At 38.4% G+C, this 25,387-nt stretch overlaps 1 protein-coding gene across 3 annotated transcripts in view; it reads left to right on the forward strand.

Moving 5' to 3' along the window:
* The window catches only part of dcc (DCC netrin 1 receptor), a 321,689-nt gene that overhangs the window by 89,506 nt on the left and 206,796 nt on the right, over positions 1-25,387 (forward strand). For all 3 annotated transcript variants that reach the window (XM_088281223.1, XM_088281224.1, XM_088281225.1), the window contains exons 2-3: positions 6,006-6,353; positions 14,637-14,924. In XM_088281223.1, coding sequence (XP_088137349.1) covers positions 6,006-6,353; positions 14,637-14,924 — 636 coding nt within the window. The remainder of the gene's footprint in view (positions 1-6,005; positions 6,354-14,636; positions 14,925-25,387) is intronic.

A 25,387-nucleotide genomic window follows, 5' to 3' on the forward strand; every position in this document is an offset into this window, starting at 1 on the left:
TCTCTCTCTCTCTCACTCGCGCTCTCTCTCTCTCTCTCTCTCACTCGCTCTCTCACTCGCTCTCTCAATCTCTCTCACTCACTACGCAAAGAATTAAAACTAGTTGTGTAAATAGTAGTGTATGTGTTTGTGTGTGCGTGTGTGCGCGCATGAGCGCTCACGCAAGGGTTCGTGAAGCTCAGATGTGCGATTACAGAAGGGATTGTGGGAATTATAGTTCAATGAGACACAGAGGGTGGCTGACAGGTGAGACTTGTTAATGAAGGCTTAATGCGAAAATGCTAAACACACACACAGACACACACACCCCAATGCCGTCCAGCTGGTGTGTGAGCTCAGTGCAGATGGGACCTTGGTTGGGAAATATGTCTGACCGCAGAGTGGTAATTTGGGTTTTCATGCTGAATTAGTGGTTGGAATGGACAGGATAACAACAACACATGGATAGTTTTATTCCATATTTATTCATATTATATATTTATAGAAATGTAGATTTCAAGTATTGTGCTGTGACTTCCAAAGCCTAGAGAAATATACTTAAAATAAAAATGGAAATATTTATTCTTAAACAAGCTTTTGTATGAAATTGTTTGTTGCCATGTAAGCCAAAGTAACTATAGCACCTAACAACAAGGGACTTTACACATAATTCTTTAAATAAGTCATAAAGTGGAACATACATTCATTTTTATTAATTGAGCAAATTGAGACATTTGACCATGATGGGACATGACATGTCACAGTGTGTTATTTGGAATTATTCGTAGTATTTGTAAAAAAAGTATCTTTCATGGCTTCCTGTGTCCGAATGAAAAATTGCTGAAAACAGTACATACTAGAATACTGGATGTCATCTTAATATACTTTTTGGTAACAATATTCATTTACCACTATTTAATTTTTATTTCCTGCTTCCTTTCACTCCTTCCTTCAGCTCAGTTTTTCTTCTTTCTTCCAGTTTTCTCCTTTGATTTCTTTTTTTTCCTGGCATGCTTCAGTTGGCACGGAGTTTAGGCACACACACACGCATACACACACGCGCGGACACACGCACATATACTTGGATGCTCCCCAGCGTCTTAATACAGCCTTCTTTCAGGCTCTAACCCATGATGTCAGTCACTGGGAGAGTTGGTGTGTGTTTTCAAATGGGTTTGGCTGTCGTCCACAATGCTGTTATCAACTCGCATCGCTCTATTCATACTCCCGGATGGCTCTATACTGTTCAACCTCTCTATCACAGCTACAGAATGAGTTACAGGGTACCACCGCTTTGTAGTGTCAGAGCTTAAAAAAAAGACCTACATTTGGATTTGAAGATTTTTCCAAATATTATACAAATATTGAAAAAATAATCCTCAATTTTTAGTCCATAAATGGATGATATAATAGACTGAGTCTGATATATGTATTTTATATTTTTATACTCATCATTTAGGGTTGGCTTGATAATTTGTTGTATCTCTGAAACCAAGACATCCAGTTTGATTCACTAGAGCAGGTGCGGGCAAACTACGGCCCGGGGGCCACATGCGGCCCGTTAACGTTTTAATCCGGCCCGCCGAACTTGAAAAAAAATAAATGAATAAAGCTTGTTAATGTTTTATTTACTAAATACTGATGCGTGTCAAAGACGTATATTTTGTTGTAATGAATGTATTTTTTTTTCTCCGATGAGGTGAGGTTACCAAAACACTCCATCCATCTGCTCCTGGTCCGGCCCCTCTGTCAAATTTTAGAACCCATTGTGGCCCACCAATCAAAAAGTTTGGATTCACCTTGCCTGCTATGCTTGGTAACTTGAGATACTTTAAGTTACTGTTCCTTAACAGGCCATATAGCTAATGATAGTTTGAGGTCACATAAGTAGCTGTATAACACATAAGCAACTTTTTTCTATTCTTGATTTTGGACCATATATGTTGCGGGGCATTAACATTCATACATTTTATTGCCAAAAACCTCATCCTTTTGTAACGACTCAATACCAACTAAAAGCAACTTGCATGCCATCAAAGCATTAAATGTAGCAGAAAGCCAAAGCCTTTTGTTCTACATCATAAATCTTTTTTTTTTTATTAACCAATAATCCTGAATACAAGTGAGATATGAATAATTGAAATTGAGAATCTTGACAGTGACTCCATCCACTTCTTTCTCCTCATGATTTCCTTAATTTGTTGATGGAATCTGCGCTGAGAGTTTGGGCGCAGGAGCCAGCATGTAAACAGAGGATCAAGGCCTGAGCAGCAAATACGATAAATTAGATTCTTCAGTACATGCATGCTTTCCGGGGCCACACAAAACATGGGCCTTGAGTTTGACGCTTGCCAAAGAACCAACCTTGTCGCCATGGCCGCCATATTACGCACAAGCACGCAAGTATGCATACACACACGAACGGGAAGTAAATTATGGAGCAGTTAAACATATTTTTTAAGAAGCAGCAGCAGTGATCACTGTGTAAATGAAACATGGCCAAAAAAAGATTTCCAGGCAGTGAGATGAGAAGAGAGATGGCAAGCAGACAGAGAGTGATAACATCAAACTGCAGGACAACTAGGACAAGGACACACTGATGAAGTGTGTGTGTTTTATGTGTGTGGGGGTGCGTGTGTCTGTGTGCGCGTTTGAGAGAGCGAGAGCGACCGGTGGGAGTGAGTAGAGAAAGAGCTGTCGAGATAGTGATTTACCGATAGCGCGAGGGTAGGGGGACTGCTGAAAGGGAATCAATAAGAAGGAAACCATGAAGCAAAAGATAGTGAGAGAGACATAAATGAGGGACAGAGAAGAAAGAAGAAGGTAAGGATGCGCAGATGAGGATTGAGGGACGTGAGACGTACTGTCGACGAAGATGAAAAAATAGAAATTTGAAATAAATCTGTAGGCTTTATTGCACTGCTTTAATTGTGATACTTAAATTAAAAATTAAATGTTCTTTCTTCTTGTTTTCTGAATTTGGGATATTTTTGCGAACCAGTTTGATGTTCTCATTTGTTTTTATAACATGCTTTGAGACATTCTAGTTGAAATGAAAAATGAGTCAGGATTGTTTTCACTGAAGCAAATAGAAGATATGCAAAAAAAAAGAAAAGAAGAAGAAAATATAGCAGTTGCTTATAAATTCCCTAAGGAGTAATGTGTTTTGTCATCTGTGAAAGTATGTTAGAAGTGGTAGGAAATGCTCTGATAAAATAAGTACTAAATGACTCCTGTTGCTTTGATGTTTACCAGCGACAGTGAGTTTAGTCTTTAGCTTGTTTGATCCATAACAGAATGAGAGGCACGGAAATTCCCGACTGGTTTGCATTTTCAACTTTTGACAAAAAAAAAAAAAATTAACAATGCAAGCTGCATTTTCTTCATGTCTTTGTGAAATTGTGTAAATCTTCACATTTATTATGTATGCATTTTGTATCAGTATTCATTTTGAGGTAATTGGGGTGACACGTGTATAGCATTTTTCTACCTTCAGTAATCACACTATTAGCTCAGCTACAGACTGATGACATACTATCAGGAGCAGCTGTGGCTTCAGCATCTTGCTCAAGGATACTTCGACATGATCAAAATGGCCGGGGATCGATCCCACAACCACTAAGTTGGAAAACGCCCTCTCAACCACTGAGCCACACTGCCCCCATTTTACATTCTCACAAAAATGTTCCATCTGGGAGTAGGCCTGTGTTCCACAAAATTTCCCAGAAAAACTATAAATATAAATGAATACGGCCCTGCAATTGGCTGGCAACCAGTTCAGGGTGTCCCCCGCCTACTGCCCGAAGATAGCTGGGATAGGCTCCAGCACCCCCCGCGACCCGAGTGAGGAGAAGCGGTACAGATGATGGATGGATGGATGGATAAATGAATACGACTAAAACAATATGGCCAAGTCTTATTTGTTATTGAAAGTTTAATTGAGATTAGGTTAGCTACATTTTTTTGATTGCAAAGAAAATTCTAATGTGGCTACTATTTATTTATTCAACATATGAAACAGTGATGTTTGAGTGCCAAAATCTGTCTAAAAACACACAAATGTAAAATGCAACCGGGGAAATTTTGCAAAGTAATTATGTTGTTTTTGACTTCTGTTGTGCGATCGATTTTTTTTTTAAATATGAGGGTGTTCCTTGTTGTGACTTCTGAAAAAATATAAATAAATTCATAAAAATACAATCACTTCCCAGGAACCCCGTTGGCGCAGATTGACACCTTTGACCATCCAAACTGCCTCTCTGATCAGGATGAAAGGCTCTTTTAGTGGCGTCAGGATCAAACGCGAGGGATGTAGTCACTGCAGCGCACTGACATCTGAGCCTTTTGCAAGATTGCATTAAATATGAAAAAGTTAAAACAAACAGGTTTATAGCAATGGGCTGTCATGTTGCTGAAATAGTGCACTACAGATCACAGATTCTAAATCACTCTGGAGTAAACACTGCATTTTTTGTACTTTACAAAAATCACGACTGCAGACGGGCACCCAAAATCCCCGTTCACTAACAAGTTCTGGTTGGATTTGAAACTAACGACAGAAATATTTTTCATTTTAGTTGAAAATGGCTTACCAGAACTAGAATCTCATGCAAGATTTTGGTCACAGGTTGAAGAATCCTGTGGTTGGTACAATACAACTTTATTTTTATAGCGCATTTCACAACAGCTGGCGCGCGAACATAGTGTTTTCCATTGTGGTGTAATATAAATTAGCAGGTAATTAGAACACAAATTAAAACACTTAAACACATATACAATAGATACCAGAAGAACTAAAGAACAGTGACAGTCTCATGTTGAGTTGAAAGCTAAAGAAAAAAAAATGTCTTCAAACAGGTTTTAAAAGTAGACGGAGAGGCGGCTTGCCTAACATTTAATGGATTGTAAATCCTTGTGGAGGATACCGCATCCTAAACTAGCCATATGTGAAATATGAGTTGCCATGACGACTTCTACTACGGTACATGGAGGGTATCATACTTTATTCATAAAAAGTTTAAACAAAGGCACTTATTCGGTCTTCTTCATCCAGGTTTTTTTTTCTTTTTGTAATCTTATACATGGATACAGATACCTTTTTTTTTTTAAATTGTTTGAGCGTATCCAGGGCCATTCCCTCTCTAGTGCTTAGTCTGTTTGCCAGAAGCCTTCAACAAAACATTTTAGGGCATTATAGAAAGAATGCAAAAATACTCGTTTTAAATGCAAAAAGGAGCATATTTCTGAAAGTGTTGTGAGTTGGTGAATTTCCAAATAAGGATAGACAAATCAGCGAGTGTTTCTCTTGCTTGAAGACATTCATTTTCTTATTAAATTATGATTAGCAATTTTATACTATAGCACTGTAAGGGAGTTAATTTCAAGATATGCAGACATACTTTAACAGGTTTAATTGTGTTAGTACTTTTCATTGGTTCCAGTTGGATTATGTTCTCATTGATGTATATTTTAAGATTTGTTACATCAGGAATACTTTCCAAGTTAGTAAAGATACATGCCTTCATGTAAACATAACACAAGATAAGTGCATTGATTTGGGGTCAGATTTACCCTTTTTAACACTTGAGCAGAGTCCTATTAGAAGCTACGAAACTGCACTTCCAATTCACCTGCAGCTTTTATTGCAAAATCTATAAACCATCACCCCATCCATAGTTTTTCCTTTGTGTTTTACTACCTTTGTTGTCTAACAATCTCTTTATGGTCCGCAACCGTTACAATCGTGGCTTGATCGAATATAAGGCGGCCTCTGGGATACAAATTGGCTTTTGGCTGTAAACAACACCTTTTTCAGAGCAGTTTAGCTAAACATTAATGTGCTACGGAATGAGCACCAAGTGTATTTTGATAAAACATGTTGACAGGAAGGCAGTTAGGTAGGAGATTTGTCGTTTCATTAAACAATGTTTGGTTTTACTGATGCACACTGAATTTCTCTGCGTCCCCCATGTTTTCCAATTCATTATATCTCATGTGTTCTCCTCTGTTCTTCTCCCTGACTGCAGCATCATCATCATCATCAACCTCAATTAGTCCTGGAGGTTTCGTAGACTTCACATTCACAAAGGAGCCTCAAGACACGGTGACGGTACGAGGTGGTGTGCTCCAGCTTGATTGCCAGGCACACTCAGACGTGGCGTCCGGAACCCCAACTATTACATGGCGGAAGGACGGGGTGCTACTCAGTGCCCTGGTGGACGAACGGCGGCAGGAGCTGGCCAATGGATCGTTGCTCGTTCACAATATAGTGCATTCGCGGCACCACCGTCCTGATGAGGGGGAATACCAGTGCCTCTCCACTCTCGAAGGACTAGGAAGTATTGTAAGCCGGACTGCAAGAGTCACTGTGGCAGGTGAGGTATTATGTTTTTGGTCGCCAGAAGGTTGCAGCATCTTGAAAGAAAATTAGGAAAATATGGTTAAACTAACCTTTCCATAAGCATGCAATGCAATACTTTTGTTTTTCTTGTTTTTTTCCTACGATGAACGAGTAGACGAGGGCACCATGTAGCACCCTTCATATTGAAAAAAATATCACAGTACTTCACAGAAAATGTGATATAAAATATTGTATAAAATAAGTCCCCATGGCTTCAATGTGCAAAAGCAGCTGTAATGTCATGCTCTGTGTTGGGGGTAACAAAATTGACTTTTCATTCCTTTTAAATTTGTCTGTTTTAATGCATTGGTTAAGATAATTATTGATTAATTCAGCATTTTACTAACATATATTTTTGACATTCATTTCGAAGGGTTTTATTCAATATATATATATATATATATATATATATATATATATATATATATATATAGCAAATAACTGTGAACTACTAAAAATGAACACTTCAAAAACAAATGAATATGGGAATGTAAACATAATTTTTAAGTTATGATCAGACACCGTTCACATCATTGTTACTTGCTAATGTGCATGATAAAAAAAAAAAATACTAATGTTTACATGGGCAGGCTATGTATACTCTGCTTGAATTTTCATGCTTTCCGCTTCATCACTTGGGTGCCATTTGTTCAAATAATTCAACACTGAAGCAATGGGGAGGATTTCTTATTATTAATATTTACTTCATTAAAGGATTTCGTTTCCCTCAACTTGTATACCAATGTTAAGAGGAAAAGATGGACTCTGATTGGCTGCAGGTGCGCACATTTCTACCATGTCTGATGAAGTGTATCTACTCACCTCTCACCAGATAATTTGATTCTCAATCATATTATCACCCAGCCATACGCATATTGCCCTTCAGAAGGAAATTGACAGGATGATGGGGTTGTAGGAGGCGAACACCCCGGTTGTCTGCGTGCAGGCAGGTGACTGTAAACCACTCAAATAAGCAACAACAATAAAGAGATCATGGCAGGTTTGGTCTAATTTAGAGTGTAAATTAAGATACATGAGTCATATAAAATGCATTTGTAAATCTTAATGCATTTCAGGCCTAAAGACTAATGTGGTGTTCCTCTGGGCACCGCTCTAGCACCCCTCCTTTTGCCAGGTAAATGTTGACAAAAATGGTACTTAAAAGGGCCACATCGTTCCTTGGTCCTTAGTGGGTTTGCTAAAATAGATTATACTCAAAGTAATGAGGTTTTTTTTCCATTTAATTTTTTTTCCAAGAGACCTTTACCTGTCCTTCATAGTTACTATACTGACTTACCCACATTATGTAATATTTCCTAGCGCCCCTAATTCACTTTACTGTTCATACTTAACAAAGTAAATCAATTTAATGCAATCCAGAAAGTGTCTAAAAATCAATACAATTTACGGTAGAAGATTACAGACAGCGAGTTATGCACTGTCTGCTTTACTTACTGTGAGATACTCATCAAGTAGGTGCTCTGATATATTGTTTCTCAGTATAGGGAAGTGAAATTACAACCAAAAAAATAATCTTATTTGAATATTAAATTTACACATCTTTGTAGCATTTTGGGAAAAAAGTTTGCTTTTATGAATGGGACACTGCCAATCCTGCCAATATATGTAACATTCTGAGTGCAATTTTATTTAATATAAAATTAAATCCATTCATTTATGTTCTTTCATTTAACTTGTAAAATAGGTGCCTCGATCAGATTCGCTGAAAATAATCAGGCAAATGAATAACCCCGCGCTCTGTTGAATATAAACGAATGTCCACTTTGCATATCAGCATTTGCAACCACGTGACAACATTCTCTTCTTAATTTACCGGTTTATTTTATGCATCGTGATTTACTGGAGCTTGACTGGGCAATTTGTTTTCCAGTTCTTTTCTCATGACATGCCTTGAAATATGAGACATGATTAAAAAAATGATGAGACAGGCAGTAAAAAAATATTTTGGTAAAATTGTTAGACGGCAAAAAAGCTGACAGAAGCAACAGTAGGGACTAATAATACATTACAAGACAAAAATGCTAATGAGCTGGGGAGGCTTAAAAATTCAATTAGGAGCTATGGCATCTTTGTGTATGCAAACAGACTGAAAAGTGGGAATTAATTAGCGACATTGAACACTCACCAGGTGGGTGTGTATGGTGGAGATTAAAGGAGCACTCTGTTTCAGTGTTTCACATTGCATTTTACCAGTACAAATGTACTGAAGCTTCTTTTCATCTTAAGGTGGCGTGCGACGAATATAAACTTTTCATCCATCCATTATCTGTAACCACTTTTCCTCACTAGGCTCGCGGGGGGTGCTGGAGCCTATCCCAGCTATCTTCGGTCAGCAGGCGGGGGACACCCTGAATTGGTTGCCAGCCAATCACAGGGCACAGAGACGAACAACCATCCTTGCTCACGCTCATACCTAGGGGCAATTTAGAGTGGCCAATCAACCTGCCATGCATGTTTTTGGAATGTGGGAGGAAACCGGAGTACCCGGAGGAAACCCACGCATGCACGGGGAGAACATGCAAACTCCACACAGAGAGGCCGGAGCCGTAACACCTATCAGAGTTGGATGTAGGTTTGAATATGGCTGAAGTGAAGCCATGTTCAGATTTAGCTTCTCCGTCCTTCTCCTTGATGCTTTCTCTCCCCCAGTCCTCTTCTGTCCCTCCTTTCATTTCCCAGCCGCAATTTTTGATTTGACCCGTTTCTCCTGCTATCTCCCAATTCTCTTTGCTGCTTTGCTTTTTCATTCTGTGTGATCACATGCTCATCTTTCAATGACATTTGCAGTAAATGCCCTGCTTCACACTTTGGATCATGCAAATCTGGCAACATGGCCAATGATCATATCAGATTAGGAACTGAGCTTCTGATTTATTCATGAGTTAAACCAGTGATTCTCAAATGGGGTACTCGAAGGAACTCCAGGGGGTACGCAAGATTTTAAATAAAAACAAACGTGCAAAAATCCTTCATTCACTGCCAGCTGAGTAAAAAAAAAAAAAATGGATCTTTGACGTCTTTAGCCGTCAACGGTAGTGAATGTTAAAAAAAAATAATTATTGAATTAAATAAATGTGTCAGGAAAACATAAGGTCGTAAAACAAATTGTATATTCCATAGGTTATTCAACATCATTATTTTAAAAACACATATTCTCTCCCGACCGAGAATGGTTTGACCCAACTTGTCACGTGCCACCTCGCATTACCTGTCAATCACTTGGAGACCTAAACAATGGTGTCGTGGTTGAAGCGTTGCCAGCCAACCAAGACACAGTTTTTTTTTTTTTTTTGTGGGGAGAAACTTGCTAACAATTGCTTGAAGCCAGCGCATCTGCAGCACCAATTTAAGAATTAACATATTTGTCACGTTGGTACAAAGAGGAAACTTTCAATTCAGATCATCTCAAGATATGATAAGGAAGCCTCTAATGTGGTGTCTTTGCTCTTAGCTAAAGCCAAAAAGCCATTCACTATCGCTGAAGACCTGATAATAGACTTCTTCTATGATCCACAAACAGACACTTTGTTGATTTATTTATTTTTTTGTGCACCAATGCAAATTAAGTTTGAAAGGTTTTAAAGTTTTATAAATCAGACACAGATGGCATGTTTAAACTCTTTTTTAAATTTTATTATAAATGCTTTGCGTTGGTTAAGGGGTACTTGTCTAAAAAACATTTCACAGGGGGTACGTCACTGAAAAAAGTTTGAGAACCACTGAGTTAAACAATTGAAAAATTGAAAAATAAAACGAACACCCATGTCTTTTGTTATGTTTATGCTTTACACTCATTCATTTCTCGATTCAGATCAAATATGCGGCAGAAAGGTGTATTACTGCTCACTGATTCATGTAATTAATTCATGTCATTTTGTAAAAAAAAAAAAAAGAAATTGTGTAATACTATACTTCATTCAGAGCTGCCCCTCCCTAAACGCAGAATTTTTGAAGGAGGTAAAACATTTTGTCATATGCGCAATGGATGTGCCATTGATGCAGATATCTGCTACCATGAGGCGCACTGCACGCACGCGGCACAAAGAGCACCAAATCCGCTCGAGGAAGTAGAGAGGCAATGATTGCTGCGATGATAGCTCTCGATATCTCTGACATCTGAGGGATGCTATAGTTGTCACTTTGCAGATCAAAGTGTTAGTTGACATGTTCAAAGACACCATGAGTTGGGGGCAAGTACGTGGTAAAAAAAAAAAAGGCTAAATGAATAAGCTTGGGTTTCACTTGAAGTTGGACTTTGATGTAATAAAAGTTTGTTGCACAAACTTACAACTCATTTGAACTCTCTGAACGTGCCAGCATCTCCCAGCCCTGATGACCTTTTTTCGGATAAATAAAAAATAATAATGGTATAATGACCAAAACAATGGTGGTAGTATACGATATAAACTTCAGTCAATATACTGGTTATTAAATAAGTAACTAAGTAAACATATCAATTTCTATCCAATAAATTCACAGCAGGGGTCACCAAATTTTAGATGTTGAGAACAAATTCATCAAATCAAAGGGCTAGTAGTTTAATGCACATTTATGAAATGAAATATTTGCTCAAATTGCTTTTAATTATGTTATGATTATGTTACTAGTTCATATCAGCGCTACAAGTAGTCTACTAGTGAAGCGCGTTATGTTCACAGATAAAAATGTGTTTCTCAGTACGATTTAAGTTGGATATGATTATTGAAATATTTTGGGTTATTAAAGAGATTTGTTTATGGGAAGATACTGATCATGTGAATGATATATCACTACAATTAAGAAACTGCTAAATATCAATATGTAACCCTTTTTTGTATTATTCTCTACAAATATTTTTAAATGATAATTTTTAAAACAGTCCAAGGAAATCACAATGTCCCATCAATGTAAGCTATTTTTAGAACAGGCCCGCCGTAGACCGATAGAGAGTCCACATCACTGCTGGTGTTACGTCGATTCGACTGTTCGTCTTTCGCTCCATTCTTCCCTCAAATTTGAACAAGACACAATATACTATAGTATCTTGTGTCTATAGGGGAAAAATCTCATTCCAACAAGGAGAAGGCATCCACCCTTGTCTGACCTACGACCATGGTCTCAAATTTACCGGTGCTGATTCTCATTCCAATTGCAGCGATCCGATCCGATGAGCGTTGAAGATTGTGATGCCATCAAAAACACATCATCTGCAAGGAGCAGTGCTTTGGGTGTGACTTGAAATTCTGTCAAACAAAAGTTATCAAAAATTGGTGACAAAGGGCAGCCTCACTGGATATGAATCTGACTTACTGCCGATAATTCGGAACGGTCATACGGGGACAAAATCTGAATGAATCCGATGGAAATGATAGGGCATGACTTTAAAAAGGCTGCACATGCTCGAAAGTGTTGCTAAATTAAAACAATTCAAAGAGTGGGGCAAAATATCCCCACGGACATGTGAACGAATCATTACCAGAAAAGACTTTTCAGTTCTTGTTGCTGAGGGCGGCCCAACTAGTTATTTGGTTTACAGAGAAATTAGCAAGGAAGCTTGGAATAATTATATTTCCTTAATAAATAGAATTTGTTTTCTGATATGTACCTTTGTTTGGTAATCGTAAACATAAAAGTGGTGAAAATGTACTTTATGAGAATTTGAGAAAGCGCTGTAAAGTATATTGGCTAAAGCTGTCAAGGGTTATCTTAAACCAGGCATGGGCAAACTACGGCCCGGGGGCCACATGCGGCCCGTTGAATGTTTTAATACGGCCCGCCAAAATTGAAAAAAAAAATCAAATGAATAAACCTTGTTAAAGTTTTATTTTCTAAATACTGTGCTGTGCCAAACACCGATATTTTATTGTAATTCTTTTGTTCATTTTCATTTAAAATGAAATGCATTTTTTTTCTCCGATGAGGTGAGGTTACCAAAACACTCCATCCATCTGCTCCTGGTCCGGCCCCTCTGTCAAATTTTAGAACTCATTGTGGCCCACCAATCAAAAAGTTTGCCTTCGACAAAACAATATTTTTTATGCTAGCACTTCCACTCAAAGAGTTATTTAATAATGTGTGTCTACAGAGGAGAGGACATTTGCTTTATGTTTATATTAGGATAGATGTAGGCAACGTGATAGAATCCACATGTGAACAGACAGCAGCAGACCTTACATAAAACAAGCAATCTCAATTCACATTGCTCACTGTCACATCTTTTCCCGGTGATGTCGTAGCAGTGCTGTGACCTTCCATAAAGCTTCATCGAGTAAAACAACAAAATAACATTGTTTGTGTCAGCAACAAAACACTGAGCTGAAGGTGTATGAAAGAAAACAACATTCATACAATATTTCTCTCTTTTATTCCCGAGAAGCCTTAAATTAAAATTGAATGTCCCTGGCTATAATTTCACGTTCTGTCAAGGTTGAGTTTCATTTTGGTTTTGGTTAAGTATTATTTTCATGCGTTCCTTTGTCTCGTTACGCTGTTGGGTCCACCTGTGCTTGTGCTTCCCTCGTGTGAGCCAATAAGTTCCCTCCAAACCGTTGTGGCGTGTCCAGGTGTTCCTTGTTGTGCAATTAATTTGTTGGCGTTTAGTTCCCCGCTTTCTTTCGTTCATTGTCCTCTAGCATGTTGAGTTGCTGTTTGGTTATCTTTGGTCAGAGTCCCCCCCCCCCTTTTTTTTTTCTTCCATCTAGTGGTGATTTCATTACTTTAATCCTTGTTTTGGACTTTTGTTAATATTGTGTGTGTGGGTGTGTGTGTGTGTGTGTGTGTTTAATGAGTACCTTATTGTTATTTTGGATCTCAAACACATTTTTGTTTTGCACGCCTGCCTCCATATAAATCACATTTACATTTGTACACATACATATGTGGCAGATGAGCTCACAGAATTCCCTCTGTCAAAATTCAAGCAACTTGAACCTAAATAACATTTTCACAACCACGTTTTTTAAATTGTTCAAACTGTGAAGTTTTTAGAACCTACGTTTGATAGGTGACCAGTCCACTGTGTCGTCTGCCTTTCATCCATGACCCGTGAAAATGGAGGGATGGATGAGTGGCAGCGTAGAAATCTTTTAAAATAAATGCTCAGAACTGTCTGTCGCCAGGAGCACCAATATCATGGTGAGGTTCTCAGCATGAGGTTGATGTGCAACCAGTAAACTGGCAAAATGTTCACAGTTTATCACCCCTTTAGAAAATGACTTACAGGGACATGTGAACCCTGGAGCCCCAATGAAATTAAAACAACACTTAGATCAGCCTTTTGAGAGCGAGCCAGCCGATGGAGAGGCTTCTGTGTTCATGTTGGCCACAGGCTCTTTGCTCTTGAAGTGGATCTGACCAGACAGGAAGCGGCAGGTGTGCTAGACACACCTTGTTACAAAGTGTACATCCATAATGTTTGAACTGTCCTTTTCTTTTTGTCTGGGATGTGTTTTTACTCCTGTTGCTCAAAAATAGAAATGTTCTTGTATCACATGTTATGTGACAATTTTATTTCTTTGTACATTTTCATTCTTGTTGCCCTGTAAACCCTTCGCTTTCAGCTCACTGCATGCGTTTTTTTTTCATCGTGTTCGCTCTGTGGTCTTCTGGGGGCCCAAAGCAAAGTTCCTTTGTGGGGACTTTAACTGATTAGCAGCCCCAACAGTGCCGCTATTGATGACTCTAAAGCCCATCTTGTTAATATGTAATACTTTTTGTCATTGCAAAAGCGGCACCACTAAAGCATTGGATCCTGTACAATTAAAGTCTGGACTACACCCCAGAAAAATTGACATTTTCCTGCCTCCTTATGCATTTTAATTTGGTCCAGTTGAGTTAAGTCATTGAGTTTACATTTATTGCAATAGACTGATAATTAATATTTATACAGAAACAAAATAGTTTTAACATAATATCAGATAAGAAGAGTGAGAATTAATGCATCATTGAATTATATGATAAACGAAAGTTCCATCATGACTACTTAGACCTAATTACATATATTTTTTTTCTTTCTTTCTTCATGGTATAAAATCAAATGAATCATGTAGGGTTGTATTATTATTACTATTATTATTGCGCCCGAATTATTAATGCTTAATATTGTGTTATATATATATATATATATATATATATATATATATATATATATATATATATATATATATATATATATATATATATATTGATTTATTTTTAATTTAATTAATTTATTTTTTTCTTTCTTTTTTATGAACTGTTCTGTCTTATTTCTCTCCAGGTCCGCTAAGAGTTGTCGTCCCCACGGAGTCAGTCTCATCGTACCTCGGCGACACTGCACTGTTGCGATGCGAGGTCTTGGGGGAACCGACACCCGTCATCCGCTGGCAGAAAAACCGAGACGATCTCCCGATGACATTTGACCCTTCCTCTCGCCTTGCGGTGCTGCCATCCGGTTCGCTGCAGGTCACCCGTGTCCAGCCGCCAGACTCGGCCACGTATCGCTGTCTGGCCGACAACCCTGGCAGCACAAGGACGGGGACAGATGCTGAGCTGCGGGTGCTCCCAGGTGACTCCCCTTCCATTGATGCATTGCAAATACATTGATTGACACCTCGGTTGAGCACGTCTAATAATTGTAATCAATAATTATTGTGAAATTTCCAAAGTCAAACATAACATCTTGTGAGAATATTTTAGTTGTTCACATTTATTTATTTATTTTATATTATTTAGTTCTGAGGGTATATCGTAATCCAATCCAATGTGGAAATGTTACGTACATTTATAAGGGAAAGTCTCTGGTTGGCTTCACAAAGAAAGCATTGGACAAATATTAAGGTTGTCATTTTAGTGTAAAATATTTACGTGACAGCTCCCGTTGATGGACAGAGTACCACTATGAGTTTTACCGGACTGTCAGCGCTGTTCTCTGAGCATTTTATTTGACAAAAATGCTCACAGTCTTGTAACAGTAACACTCAAAATTATGAATTTCCTTTTATTTTCTACAGCCTTGTACCATGTGACTTCTTGGTACATGAATTGTTTTAAACCTTTTCTATGTAAACCATCTTTTTGGTTAACGATAAAGTACTTTAGGTAAGTAAATTTTGAAAATCAACAAATTACCGTCATGGGTTGAATAATTCTGAGGGAAATTATATCTGCTTATTCAGAGAAGCAGCTGATTCATCTACAATATCTTACCAGACAATTCAGAAAAGAATAAACGATTTCTTGTTGGCCAGGCTGGCTCAACGAAAACCTGAACTTTTGGCGAAAATGTGGAATATTCCACCATCCAACTGGCCTAATGGTCTGTTCATGCAAAAATCCAATATCTTATGTGCACGTGGCCGCCTACGAGGCAAAAGCTTTGTACAAATGTAATGCCCCGCCTCAGACCTGCGCCCTTGAGTTTCATTAACTTCAGTCCTGTCCAAAGTGTTTCCTGTACTTACAGTATCCTATCTAAACCGCGCCCACATAGGGGGCCAACTTTGCCTCACTCGTGTAACAATGTATGACTCCACAGTGTTAATTGGATTCAATTAGTAAATGTGCCAAAGATAGATTAAAAGTTACGGTGATACAGCGGTCTGGCTCAGGTCATTATATCTGCCAAAGAGGCGTAATCTAACGCGCGTTCAGAGATGTCAAGATCCAGTCCTGAAGGACCGCTTTCCTGCATGCTTTCCATCTCTCCCAGCTGCAACCTACCTGATTCATATGATCAGCTAATCAGTAAGCTCTGAAGAAGCCTGATAAGTATCCTGCTCATTTGAATCAGGTGTGTTGGAATCGGGAGGGATGGAAAACATGCAGGGTCCTCAAGGACTGGAGTTTGACAGCCCCGAGATAGTTGCTGTACACCAGCCACACCACATCCGCCAATGGTCCCCAACCACCAGGCCGTGGGTCACTTAGGAACGGGCCGCACAGATGAAACTGAGAAAAAAACAAAACACTTAAAGTACTTCAGGTTTATTTATCATCTGAGGCTGAGACATATTTCAATTTGAAAAGTGACCGCATTCTCTCAGTTACATCGGTCTGGGACGGTCTATGACGCACATCAAGATGAGAATTGTCTAGGTTCCATTATGTTATTATTAAACCCACAAGCTAGCAAAATCAGTAAAAAAGCAGACCACGGTTCCCAAGTGTATGCTTCACGTTTTACTGTTGGGAAAGACAAATTACTTGAATCCTATTCCACATGAGCCTCCTAACCAGGCTGCATTAATCAGATGTTCTTACAAAGCCTTTTAATTACTGAATAATTTTGGGCAGTTTTTCTGGGACTTTTTGAAGAGTGTCACCCAATGTGCCCTTTTTCTGTGAGTCAGTGAAGAAATCAGACACACTGTGTTCTGTGATTATCTCTTTGACCCCTCACTCCTTATTCTGCGACAAACAAGGGAATCTGCTGCGTGGCCAACTACTTGTGCCCAGTTTGAGTATTTTCTGAAGATTTTCAAACCCACATTTTTAAGACCACATTTTTACCTCATATTCATATTTGGTATGTGCTAACTTTTTTAGGATGACGGTTGGTGGGCTGGTGTGTATTTGTCACGGCAATGCTGATGAAACCTCCTTTCTCTTGAAACTTGCACTTCATAGAACTGTGCAGCCTGCGGGACTGCCTGAAGGCAAACCCATTATCACTGGAGACTGAATTGTGTGCCTGTTCATCAATGTGTGTGTATGTGTTGTTTTAAGTCCTTGCCTACCAATGGAGAAAAAAAAAATCTCATAACAGATGATGAATTTGACGCATCTTCCAATGAGAGCAGAAACTGCAATTTTGGGGTCAGGTTTTGGTCATAGCACTGCAGCGTTCAGTCTTGTTTTGTTTTATGATTGGTTAAGGTTTCTTTTGTAAAGACATCTTCTTGGATGTAGCGGATTAAAGTTCCGACAAAGGCCGTAAAATTCAATTTGATCAAGGTACACTCTGGAAAACAACTGACTCTATGCACACCTCATTTCTGCATTTGGAGTCCGGAGGTGTGCTAAATTCCAGTCGCTAGTTTAACGCATCACAATTGCATCAAACTCTCAATCTGATGAAATGGTGTCAAGTTACCATAAATGACGTCGTACCTTATTATTTGCTCCAGATATCCAAGTGTCACACAAGTATCATAATAATTTAATGAGCCATTTGCTCGATTTCAGTACATGGAGGTCCATGTGAACAAATAATTGCGCCGCTTAGTTTGACGGGCTTAACTCAACTTTGTTTAGAGAATACAAAAACAAATAGAAAGCCTCTGTCACATTCTATTGTGCTGATGCAACACATTTAAGATCATGAAATTACAAAAATCAACGAATGATAATGACAAGCATATACTACTAACTGCTGGATGAGGATAAATATTCACACAATGCTTCGTGACGGAGCCACCGATATTGCCTCTCATGGATGGCGGGGTGGAGAGTCGAGTTAGAAAGAGTACTGCTTTGTGAGCCTCCGAGCAGTCAAGCATTGAGAAACAACGAAAAAGACGGACAGACTACCATTTTCGATTCAATGCTGCAGTCGTTAAATTGTCTCACCAAATGTAGAAACTTTCTATCTCCTGTGTTAGTCAGAACTTCGCAAGACATTTCCACCTTGAAAAAGCACCAGCTCGAAGATACTGAGTATCCGCATTACTGTGTAACAAAAACCAACACAATTTTAAAGAATGACGTTATTTTTTTCCCTCCGGATAATGTCCCTGTAGCTTGGAATAAATGGAAACCGTAACGCCACAGAATGCTCTCATCAGAAAGTACTCTTTTTTTCCGGACTATAAAGTGCACCTATATATAAGCAGCAGCAACTCCTTTTGGGAGAAAAACAAACAACAACAACAACAACAAAAAAACGATATACTAGCCGCACCAAGTTATAAGCCGCAGTTTTCTGTCTTGAAACAATCAGTTGTTTAATAAATGTACAGAAGGATTTTGTACTGTAAATGCACATAAAGGTACATAAACATGTTTTTAAAACAGAGCCTTTTAACACGGCAACAACTTTGCTAATTAAAACAGAACAGACCCAAGAGGAAAAAAAAAATCGAGACTTATTGAGCATATTTTTTTAACTATAGAGCGCCCCTACTGGTGAAAGAAAAAGCCACAGAAAAGCCGCAGCTTTGTATTAGCCGCATGGTTCAAAATCTAGGAAAAAAGTAGCCGCTTATAGTCCAGAAAATATGGTAACGAGCCCCCGTGCATAGAGTCCATTGCAATTTAAGAGTTCCAATAAAAAAATAGAAAGCCCTTGTTTTTGGAAAATTAGTATTTTTGGTTGTTTTTTCAGGTTCCAGGTTAAAACTATTAATTTTATTTCGAATTCTAAGTTAATATACTGTATATTAAGTGATTAAATGGCTAACTTGGGGAAAAAATCTACAAAAGTTCTTTCAAAGAGGTCTTTGTGATGATACAAATATGTAGGGGCTCATGATTGTCTTTAATGGAGACGACGGTATCAACACCAAAATGCATATGGTGCTTTGTGTGTTCTGCCTTTAAACCTCTACACAGCGTTAGAAAATTCACCATTGAACGTTGCTGTGATTGTCAGGCTGCTAGAATTTTGTCTAAATGGCACTTGACGACTTTTGCGTTTCAACTCAGTTGTTCTTTCTAGGGACGGACAGATTAATCGGCTGGCTGATTTAATCGGACGATAATACCAATTTTAAAATCGGAAAAAACAGCCCTTTACAAAATGAGCTGAGTTGACAAACAGTGAGGAGTTGATCCCCGGAAAAGGAAATTACCTTGAAAGACTGTTTCAACACCACAGTCAGGGATGTGCTGATGGACCCTCAATACCATGAGACATAGAGGGGATGGGACACTGTCAATCGGATTACCTGAACTTCTGCACAGACTTGATCTCCCCTGTCAAGACTGTTCGTTGCTAACAACAAGCCATGGGTAACATGGGAAGTCAAGACTGTCCTCAACAGGAAGAAGGAGCAGAGACAGGGAGGCCATGAAAGCAGCACAGCAGCCGGTGAAACACTGTGAGAGAGAGGCGAATGAGTGCTACAGGAGAAAGGTGGAGCAGAAACTGAGGCAGAAGATCATGAGGGGGATCTGGATGGTGTGAGGGACCATCACAGCTCTTAAAACAAAGATCAAATCCAAAGGGGGAGGACAATGGAGAGTGCCAATGAACTGAACAATTTTTTCAATAGGTTCAACAAGTCCTTGTCTCCCCCGCCCCCGCCACAGCCATCTCCCTCTCTCCCCTCAGCACACCTCCCCTCAGACACCACAACAACAATCGTTACCACTCAACACCACAGAACAGGTCAGAGGACAACTGAGGAAGCTCCGCCCCAGCAAAGCTGCAGGCCTGGAGAAAGTACTGAAAACCTGTGCTGTTGAATTGGGGGAAACACTTCAATGGATCAGTAGCCTGCAGATTGGGAGGGTGTCTACTCTCTAGAAGACATCCGGGGTCATTCCTGTTCTTAAAAAGAAACAGTCCAGCCAGCTGAATGACCAGTGGCGCTCACTTGACATCTGATGGAGACACACCCAGGATCACCTGCAGTTTGCGTACCAGCTTGTTGGTGTGGAGGAAGACATCCATTACCTGCAATATCAAAACCCACTCCCATCTGGATAAGGGAAGCGGCACAGTGAGGATTCTCTTTTTGGACTTCTCCAGTGCCTTTAATACCATGCCAGCCCCCTCTACTCTGGAGTACATAAAGTAGTAAATTATTGGGGACACAAGGGAAATTGGAACTTGGACACCCTTCCTTGGGTGTAATAAATTAATTGTGTGCATTAACAATAATTTAACCACATTCCACTTATAGCCATATATTTGCCTATTTTATTACCCATGCGCTGATGGAACTTTAATTTCTCTGCTGGAGTCATCCCAAGGGATCAGTAATGTAAAGTCGAAGTCTAGTCATACACCACCCCCGCCCCACCTTCTAAAAAAATGAAAAAAAAAAATCACCCCATTTTTCGCTCTACTGTAAAGTTAAACAAAAGACAAAATATTGTGAAACAATAAAATATTTGACCTGTAATTAATATCCTTATCGTCACAAGGGTTAAGGGACCAAAACAGAAGTTATTCTATTTACTGTATATTTATTTATTATAAATCAACACATTCATCAGTTATCAGAATTTTATACTGCCAAATATCAAAATTGGCATGGCCTCGAAAAAATGCACATCTGTTACTCGAAGATATTTTCATTGTCAAATTTGTCACGTGTTAAGTATAATGAGTAGATAATTGAAAATATTAATTTCCGCATGTGTTTTAGGAAAATGTGAACAATGACAGTTGCCACGAGACTCGAACACTTCACTGATTTGTGACTATGTGAGCAAGGTACCAAACTCTGAAACTCTCACAGATGTGTGACCCTTTTTATTTTTTCGTCAATAACCTGCATTGTACGCTGTGGGATCCAGGTTTGCATAATTGAGAGGTGTGGAATAAAATCATTGTATTTATCGTTCGTAGCCATCCATTCATTTTCTCTCCTAGTTGTCCTTCATTTGGGTCAAGGATGTGCAGGAGCCAATGCCAGCTGCGTTATTCCCGTGCACACTGGACTGGTCCGCATGCAGTAATTTAAAGCAAAGACATACAATCACCCTTAAATTCACACCCACGGACAATTTACCAACTATAATTAGCTGAATCGCCCGACCAATCCTGCCTTACCAAGGCAAATAAAGAATTGTAAACTGTACTTAAACTGGAAATATGCTTAGCTGTACAACCAAAACTCTCTTAACTTGGTTTTTTGGATCTTCTAGTCACTTTGTAAGCCAGCAAGACACATGAAGCACATTCCATCCCTTTCATATCTCGCAGAAATCCTTTTCTCGGGACCACTGCTTTGCTCTCTTCTTTTCCTCCACTGACGTTAAATTGTCTTGCCCTTATTTCCTCGCTCCATTGTTATGAAACTATTTCTTTTGGGACTGAACAAAGGAGGTGCACGAGCATCTCATTTTGTGTAAAACTATTGTTAATTGACTTCTATGTCAATATTCTCTTAACCTACCTCACCAATTTAATACATTTTTAAAGAAGTCTCAGAAGGGTCTTCATGAGCTTTGCACTTCATTGCTAGCCATCCTTCAGCATTTTTTGCATGATTTCCCATTATTCTCCTTTATTATGGAGGTTAAAGACATATCTTCAGAGAGTGCAAACTTCATATTACCCCTTTATGAGCTGAAATATGGGCCACCGGAAGCTGAATCTGAATAATTGATATTTGAATTTGAATCGCTAAACTTGAATAAGTGCACTGAAAAACTGAATCTGTATTGTACAATTGAAATGTGTATCCCTCGTGAAAAAATTAAATTGTATATTTTTTTCAAATTCAATTTAACAAGAAAACATTTAAATCTTCCCAATAAAAAAAATCAGTTTACGTGACTAAGATCCGGGCACTTTAGGAAGACCATTTGCCTGCAGAACACTGATCTACTCTGTGTCCAATTAGAACCTTCATTTTGAGCATGTGACACAAGCGCTGTGGAATTCTTTTTTTTTTTTTCAAATCTTTTAAGGGGCTCTGAACTTTCACAACACCTCTCTTTAACCAAGCCATCAGGTTAGGGAGGGATGAAAAAGTGATTCCTCTCAAATTTAGGAAACATTTATATTTATTTATTTATTTATTCAGCAATGTAATGCATGCGCCTAAGGTCGGCCATCTTGGATTGCTAACGGCGACAACTACACTATGTCAAAATGCCATTAGAATACCTGCTCCATCAGCGCTGCCGTTTCATAAAAACATGAATCTAAAATCTTTCCTGATAGATTATTACTGTGTCCTCACATGTAACAGATTTTTATTATCTATGAAAGAAATACACTAAAGAAAATGGAATTAGGACACTATAGCTAACTCGACCCATATTACTAAAAGTATCGAAACACATTTTAAGATGTTAAATGATGAAAATCTCATATGGATGGCCAATTGGGGCTCATCCCAGGTCACTTCATTCTACACAGGACTTCAAAATGAATAGCAAATCCTTTTTTGTCTTTTACCATGTTTCATGGGACAGTTTTTGATGCCAGAATGACTTGATAACGCTGTCTCATCGATTTTACGACTAAGTAACCATTTTTTACGATGATAATTTCAGCACAGGATTTCTTAAGTGGACCATGATTCCCCCACACTGGCATTTAGGATATTAAATATGAGACAGCAAAACAGGAGAAGGGAAATATCGTCCAATATTTTCATAGAGTAAGAAAATAGTAAGGGTTCATTTTCTCTAACGCGTGTTATTTGTGTCACAGGGGAGCTTGCGCCTTTCCCAGTTGTCATCGGGCGAGACGATGAGTGAATTGTGGTAAATTGTAATGTTCAAGCCTTCAATGCAAAGCCATGAAACAATGGAAACAATCACAAACGTCTCCTGCGGGAGATTTAATGAATCCAAATCAAAACTTGCTTTACAATTAATCAAAGATCATTTTTAATTATTTTTTTTTTTGTTTTGTGGACATAATCTAGAGCTGGGTTATCGTCTGGCGTTCACCTTATTCAGTTTAAGATGTTGGTGGACTCAAAACCCAACATGGTAACTAACTATAATTCAGCAAGAGAATATATCGAAAAGGACAAGTGAGTCGCGTGGGACAGAAGCCTGCTAGGTTGGTAGAATATGTGCTTGTGGAGAAAGAGGAGTGTATGGGTGAGCATGTTATGAAACCAAAACAACGCCGATACCTAGAAAGCTGAGTGAGGAGGGTGTCAGTGAAAATTCCAGCATGCATCTCTCTCCTGTGGATAACAGATGTGTGAAAGTGAAAGGGCTGAAAAGCTGTCAAAAGTTTACATGAAAAATACTGGAGACTTCGGATGCACCTGATATAAGAAGTTTCACCCGATAATGAAAAAGAGTTGCAGGATGAAAAATCTAATACAAGTGAAATGTCTCTAGATTATTCTCCCAGCATCTTCTGCCTTTATTCAATAATGTACCTCAACCTATGATGGGGAGGGGGTGCTTTTCGTATTGCACTGTTTTAATATTTTATATTTTCATTTATGGGGTCATTGGTGCTATACTTGTTCATATAAATGTATTAATGCGTCTTTCATGCATTGCCTCGTGCCTTTTATACAATGACAAAGCATGACTGATTTAAAAAAAAAAAACGTCTGTCGCAATTAGAAGAGTCAAATCTAATGATTACATTTTGTCCTTGGCCAAGCTTGATTGGATTTATGGACATTGGTTCAACGTTGTTAAATTGACATTTAATACTGCTGACACATTTATTTTTACAGGCTAGACAAGTCTTGGTGCTTTTGGCCTTGATTATTAATTTTTATTGTCTTTCAAAAGCTTTTATAAAAGTTGTTTTGTTCCAAGTCAAATTTTTGCTGTTTTATAAAATACAGTATTTACTTTTGTAGCAATAATATAAAGGCCGTGCTGAAAATTTTTTATCTATCAGTTTATCTATGCAAACAAAACACAAACAAAAAACTCTTAACTGGTGTGTTAACCCTCCTGTTACGTTATGCATCAAATTGACCCGTTTTAAAGTTTGATGATCTCGGAAAAATACTTTTATCTGTAATATTTTATCAGAATGAAACTTCCTCTTCTTGCCTTATTTAGCGTTATCAACATATAAAAGAAAATTGGTTTATCTCACATATTTGCAACCACTCCCCTACATGTTTATATCACATAGATACTTTTCGGGTCAATTTGACCCAGCAGTCAAACTAGGTATTTCTTTTTTTGCAACTCTGAGACATGTTTCACCCCAATCAAACACACACACGCACACACATGTGGTTTTGACCATCTACAACTTGGGTCAGGTCCCAAAAAGGGAAGAAATGTTGTGCTAATGGGCACTCTGCACAAAAATCAACACAAGAGATAACCAGAAACCAAGCATGATCCTGGATTACAATGCCATGTGTGTGTGACAACCTGGAAAAAGTAAAAGGGTCCTATAGCACCAAACAAATGACTGTAGACTGGCTAACATGATCAATGTATTGACCTATAATGGGTTTGAACATGTATTTTTTGTATGAAAAACAAGTGAATTATCCTAATTGAACCATTACCTGAGGTAAGGAACACCATTGCACTAAATGTTGATAGAATAGTTAGTAGGGATGTAACGATTCACTCAAGCCCCAACTCGATTAGATTTTCGATTTTCAGTTCCCGGTTTCGATTCGATTAGATATTTTATTTATTTTTTTAAATTGCTGCCACACTTGTCTCTGTGCTCTCGTGTGACGCTGCAACAATCCACAAATGAAATACGTATTAATGTTTAGCGCAAGCGTCAAAATGTATCATGCATTTTGAATGGAACAATAACAATACACTACGCTGAGTCGCACAATTATTATTAAACTACCTATAAATACTAAAAAATACTTGTAAACATATCTCACGTTTCACGAGCACCAATATTTTTTTTAATAAAGAAATCATATGAATAAAATTGAGGAAAAGCGCCTTGCGAAAGAAATCTAAAATCATCACTTGAATTTATTTTTTATTTTGTTTTTATTTGACCTGAATACAAAACGTTTTGATTTGCTTATCTAGTATGCATAATATCATCTGCACATTCATAATGTGACATGTGCGTAAAAATAAGAAAACGAGAGAGGGAAAGAGAGAAATCTCGAACGTGATGCATATCATAAACACGGAAATAACAATGCTGTGCAAAACACAATTGTTAACCCATTTTTCACAATATTTTTCAAGCACTATAAATTAGTATATTATAACGACCAAGCTATGTTATGTTTTGTTGTGTGTTGCCATCAATGGCTTGGGGCAAAAGTGTACTTTGGGTATGGAAATTTCCGACTCCTTAAACGCAACACGCAGTGCGTGTTAGCAAGTTAGCACTTGTGCTCGAGCTGTTTCGATGTCAATCACGCGTAAATAAAAACTATGTTTTGGTTTTTAATACATGTGAGTTCGCTGACCAATGCCGCC

Source organism: Idiotropiscis lumnitzeri, chromosome 18 (genome assembly GCF_059441095.1).
Source record: "Idiotropiscis lumnitzeri isolate Australia: NSW breed Sydney's pygmy pipehorse chromosome 18, RoL_Ilum_1.0, whole genome shotgun sequence".
Classification (NCBI taxonomy): Eukaryota; Metazoa; Chordata; class Actinopteri; order Syngnathiformes; family Syngnathidae; genus Idiotropiscis; species Idiotropiscis lumnitzeri.